The 5,135-nt window shown below is 33.9% G+C and overlaps 1 protein-coding gene across 4 annotated transcripts in view; it reads right to left on the bottom strand.

The window, feature by feature from the left end:
• Window positions 1–334: 334 nt before the first annotated feature.
• LOC107468970 (transcription factor BIM1) overlaps window positions 335–5,135 on the bottom strand; it is a 7,079-nt gene continuing 2,278 nt past the window's right edge. For 3 of the 4 annotated variants that reach the window (XM_016088362.3, XM_016088350.3, XM_016088354.3), the window contains exons 4-12: window positions 4,100–4,555; window positions 3,130–3,232; window positions 2,851–2,978; window positions 2,018–2,126; window positions 1,850–1,919; window positions 1,661–1,756; window positions 1,018–1,460; window positions 587–725; window positions 335–496 (exon numbers count right to left, since the gene is read on the bottom strand). In XM_016088362.3, coding sequence (XP_015943848.1) covers window positions 392–496; window positions 587–725; window positions 1,018–1,460; window positions 1,661–1,756; window positions 1,850–1,919; window positions 2,018–2,126; window positions 2,851–2,978; window positions 3,130–3,232; window positions 4,100–4,555 — 1,649 coding nt within the window. In that variant the 3' untranslated portion in view covers window positions 335–391. The remainder of the gene's footprint in view (window positions 497–586; window positions 726–1,017; window positions 1,461–1,660; window positions 1,757–1,849; window positions 1,920–2,017; window positions 2,127–2,850; window positions 2,979–3,129; window positions 3,233–4,099; window positions 4,556–5,135) is intronic. The other variant, XM_016088370.3, reaches the window with a different exon arrangement.

The raw sequence follows: 5,135 nt of genomic DNA, 5'->3' as shown, positions 1-5,135 counted from the left end.
AGAAGGAAGGGCTTTTTTCTTCAAAGTTTATGCTTAAGTTATTTATATTTTACACAATTGTAAATGTCATATACAATTTTACAAAGCTTTGTACCCTACGTTACTACAGAAATATTCTAAAAGTAAAAAGAGTACAATAAGTTTCTTTATCATAACCAGACCACTGGACCACAAATATCGAAGTTAAAGAAATACGCAACAGATAAAGGACCAAAGGTTTACAAACTTTACATGAATCGAAGCCTTGATTAAAAAAGCAGCTTCTCAATTAGTATGGAAGCCTCTGACATTGATATAATTTTAGATAGTAAAATAATGCGATATTATTTCAAATAATAATTAATATCAAGATTATTATAATAAGGAAAGAATGAATAATATGAGGGCAGAATTAGGTTTTGCAAGACTTTAGCTTCTTTACTGGTTGGTCAGATTTCCCAGAGGTAGCAACTCTAGAGCGCATCATCCTTTGATTGTTAGAAGGAACTTCATCGCCCTAGACAGAAAAATCATTAACAAATTAGAGATATGGAAGTATGGAACTCAAATTAGAAAATAGAAAGGGGAACTGGAGAGTGAGCTTTACCTTAATGCCACACATTGACATTGGCAGAGTTGGTCTGATAATGTTTTCTTGCTTACGAAGCTCAATTTGCACTGAGATGCTAGCCTGTGACAAATCCACTCCCGAACTCTGGAGTGCATGTGTAAGTGTATCCAACAACCTGGCCCATGTTCAACATACTTCCTTTAATATATTATATAAAAAAAAATGCAGCACCACATCAAAGTGAAATTATACACTTCTTTCCCACAATTATGCAGCACGTTAGTAGAAAATTTCATCACATAACAGACATGAAATAAGTCCAAATTATGGTTGTAAAACATAACTCTTGCTAATCATTTATTTGGTCCCGTGCCAGAGTCAAGTGTAGTTTTAGCTGTGGTTGAAGGTTTATACAGTCATCCAATCTCTATCCGTGAACACAATCAAATAATAATGTAAATACTCACCCTTTTGAGTATACACTTGATATGCTAATGGCACCACCTTCAATAGCTAGCTCTTTCTCTTTCAACTTTTCATTAGTAGCAGTCACAGTCTGACACTCCACTGAAGGTTGGTATATGCCATTCCCTGCATCAGATGGAAGTCTATGTGTGACGTGAGGCATTTCGCCTAGACCAATGCTTTTTCTAGGAGGGAAGAAGTTTGGCGGTGAAGAAATAGGAATTGGGAAAGTGGTGTTTGTTATTCCAGGAGGATGATCCATGTTCTTGAAGGGAGTTGCTGTGTTCAAGCCAGGTTCTAGTTTCTGAGAACTACCAGTAATTGGTGGGGAGAGAGTGATATTTTTCTCATCAATCTTTGAAGCAAAGAGCAAGGTTGGCGATGGACCTGACCCGCTATTTGTGCCACAAGCTTCAAAACTCTCTGCTGGCTTGTCATTATTCCTCTGCGTTATGTTGAATGAAGAATTGAAAATCAGTTTTTGGATAAAAGATGTGACAATCATTATGGTTATTTCTGAATTCAGAAGCATATGCATTAAACTGCCTATATGATACTAATGACTCTATCCACTGGAAAACAAACAACCATGGTCAAAAATTAAAGTCCTTCACACCATATAAGAGCAGTTCGTATGTTATTTACCCATGGCATCAGTTTTTCTGGCTCGTGGTTCCATCCTTGGAATGAACCTTCATACTTATGCACCTTCTCTTGTAAGAAATGAATATACTCAATGACCTACATATAGTTCAAATAAAGCATTAATAATAAATAGAACACAAATAAGAAAAATCTGTCATAACATACATAAGAATGTGAATGTGAATGCACCTCGAGCAAAAAAGATGCTTTGTCTCTCTTTTGGTCACTGTGTGGAATTAACTCTCGTAGCATCTGGAATCTGCATTTTGAATTCAGTTGTTCCATAAGATTATTATTATTATTATCATTATTATTATTATAGAGGTAGACATCTTATGCAAGATAGGTAATACTCGCCTGTCATTAATTTTGCTCCTCCTCCGCTGTTCTGTTGCTGAATGTTTTGACCTTGGTGTGTTTGGCTTTTGATCAGTACTCTTTCCATCAACTTTCACCCTGAGTTCTGCTGTAAACAACAGCTTACGTTAATCCCCTCGTCAGAAAATTTCAAACCAAAGCAGACACATATATGGACAATAAAATGTAGCTGTGTGCAATTGTCAATTGATCATTCCTTCTTACTTATGATTGTAAGCAGTAATATAAAAATCAGAAACAACGAAAATGCATGGCATACATAACAACACAAAATCAAAGCCTTATCCCATTACCTAGGACAATAATGGAAAAAACAAGAAGTATAATTGTATTAAAACAAGGGTTTAAGGAGGACACATGTTAAGGTTATCGATTAAAAAAGTTTTTATAATAAAAAATATAAAATTTAAATTTTTAATATAATTATTGTGTATTTATTAAAATAAAATGTAAAACTTTTACTAAGAATGATTTTCAGAGCACATATTAATTAAATCTATATCATAAAATCTATTCTGAAAACAGAAAATTGTTGCCGTCACAGAGATTCAACGGAAGCCATCAGCTAATTTTAATTGTCAAATACTCAATTAAAGTAACACTACTGTTCAGAAATTTGAAGATAGACACGGCGGACCATTATTTTCGAGTACTGTATACATTTTTCCTTTCTTTATTTCTTCAATTCAAAGCACACATCAACATTATTTTCGAGAACTTACAAAGTATTACGTTAGTTGTATTAGCTAATAGTAGAAATTCAACACAAACAATAACTGGGCCAGCTAAAGTATTCCAAGTTGAATACGTACCTCTTTCAGGATTCGAGGACTCTTTCTTAAGAAAGTATGTTTCTTCATTGTCTAGCTCTTCATCTTGGGCACAATCTTTTGCTGACTTCATCATTTCTATGAAACTCTGATTCCTCTGTCCCGTTGTCCTATTGATTCATAACCCATAAATCCAGTACAACAAATATTAACAACTCAAGTTACAAAGCCAAGTATATATTATTCAATAATCTTTTTCAAATAGTGTTAGTAATAGAAACTCAAAATCATGGGAGAAGAGGCAGAGACATAATGACTTACTGAGATGAAGAGCGAGAGTTGAAGCTGTTGTGACGATTGTTAGAAAATGACTGTGGCGTTCCCTCCGTGGACGTCCAATGCCCTTGCTTCGCAGACTGTGTCTCTGAGAGAAAAGTGGTCTAGCATTAATATCATTATTTCATATATAGAACTTGATATTTAGTATACTATTTTACCAAGATGATAGATCCATCAGCTCTGGGTGATGCCTATATATATACACACAAAGTGGAAAGTGATGATTGTTTCTATATGAAGACAAGTACTATTAGCCAAACCATTACACTTGAAAACTGTATCTCCTCTAAAAACCTTGAAACAATGTAACATGATTTACCCAGTTTATACCGAAAGTAAGTATACAACATTTCAAGTAATGAACAACTAAAATTGAAAAGAAATATATTAATTATTCATTAGGAACATTTCAAGTTATGGATATAAATAAAGACAATTATTACTCTACCTAATTTTGTATCTTTGGAATCATATTATTGAATTAGAAGTCAACGTTTCGAAAAATTTATATTACATAATAATTTTTGAATGAGTGATAAATAATTGAAAACCTTAAAATTATTTAATATATTTGACTAAATTATTACCTAAATTATATGAGTTTTGGCCTAGTTGTTTTCTTCAACAATAAATGTGAAAGCACATAGGCAAGAAACATTTTTGTCACAGTAATAATATACAATTTTTTCAGTTAACATACAGTACACAACGACAACATGCACTTCATTAACTACAGTATATAATATTATAAATGAACAAAATTGAGAAAGAAAGGTTGTTGGTTGAATTGATTCTTGTTTTAACGTAAAAATATGGGCCGGGGTTAGGTTTCATGCACGTGTAAATGGCAGTTACATTGTACAGAGCCCCAACCCCCGGGGTTATTTTCAGGAAATTGGTGGGAAACATTTAATATAAGACACGTATAATAGAAGGAAACTTTATGGTTTACCTCCGGGAATGAGCTTGTCGCCCACAATATTATTCTCCTTCCCTGTCTTTCCCTTTTTAACTGCAGACTCATCCCATAAAGTGAAACCACTTGAGGTATAAGAACTGCAGTTGGAGTTTTCATCGTTTCTATCCGTGCTAGTTGCTTGACGCACAGTGAAAAGGGGTGCCTCTGGCTTTGGAACCCTTTGATTATTATTATTATTATTATTATTATTGTTGTTGTTGTTGTTGTTGTTGTTGTTGTTGTTGTTATTATTAAAATAAGAAATGTGGCTAATACTGTAAGTTCCAATCCCTCCCGGTAAGAGGTGCTGGTGGTTCTCAACAGAAGGAGGAGGTTGTGGTGCTGCAGGTGGTAGCTTTTGAACCGTCGATGATGTCTCGTCCGAGGCTTCTTCCTTTGTATTGGCTTTCGTTTCTACTCGCAAGAAATCATGGGTCTTGAGGTAGCTTCCTGTTCACATGAAGGAGGCAATTTATTAGGACACTGGGCTATTAAAATGTGTTAAAAGTAAGCTTTCTTAACTTTCCTTGTTTAAAAGAGTAAAAAAAAAGTATCCAATAAATAAACTCATGTCTAACAATTTAGTATTTAAGATACCCTCATAATAAAGTTGGTTTATTTTGAAGGAAGTGTTAAGAGTAATTCCTATGCGTGAATTTTCACAAGGCTGTAACTCGTTCCCGCATTCACGATAAATTTTAAACAAAGCGAATGTCATAGCAAAGAACTAGAGCTTAAAGAAGATTATGATGAAAACTCTTATATATCGTATTCATTTCTTCTTAAGGGCTTCTATTATGGTTATTTTGGCAAGCAATAATGGAGCTAGAACCAAGTACAGATAACTGAACACAATAGCGATAACTGATATAAGCCGGCTTCTCTTACGTTTTAAAAAGTACTTTTAACTAAAGAAAAATATTAGTACTACTTCAGAGGCAAAAGCAGAAAATGAAAGTTCTTTCCTGTTTACAGAAAGTTAATAAAAACATAAGAATCCATATTATCGTTGAGTTTATCCGAGAAACTA

This window comes from Arachis duranensis, chromosome 1 (genome assembly GCF_000817695.3).
Source record: "Arachis duranensis cultivar V14167 chromosome 1, aradu.V14167.gnm2.J7QH, whole genome shotgun sequence".
Taxonomy (NCBI): domain Eukaryota; kingdom Viridiplantae; phylum Streptophyta; class Magnoliopsida; order Fabales; family Fabaceae; genus Arachis; species Arachis duranensis.
This window is presented reverse-complemented; position numbering and strand designations above follow the sequence as displayed.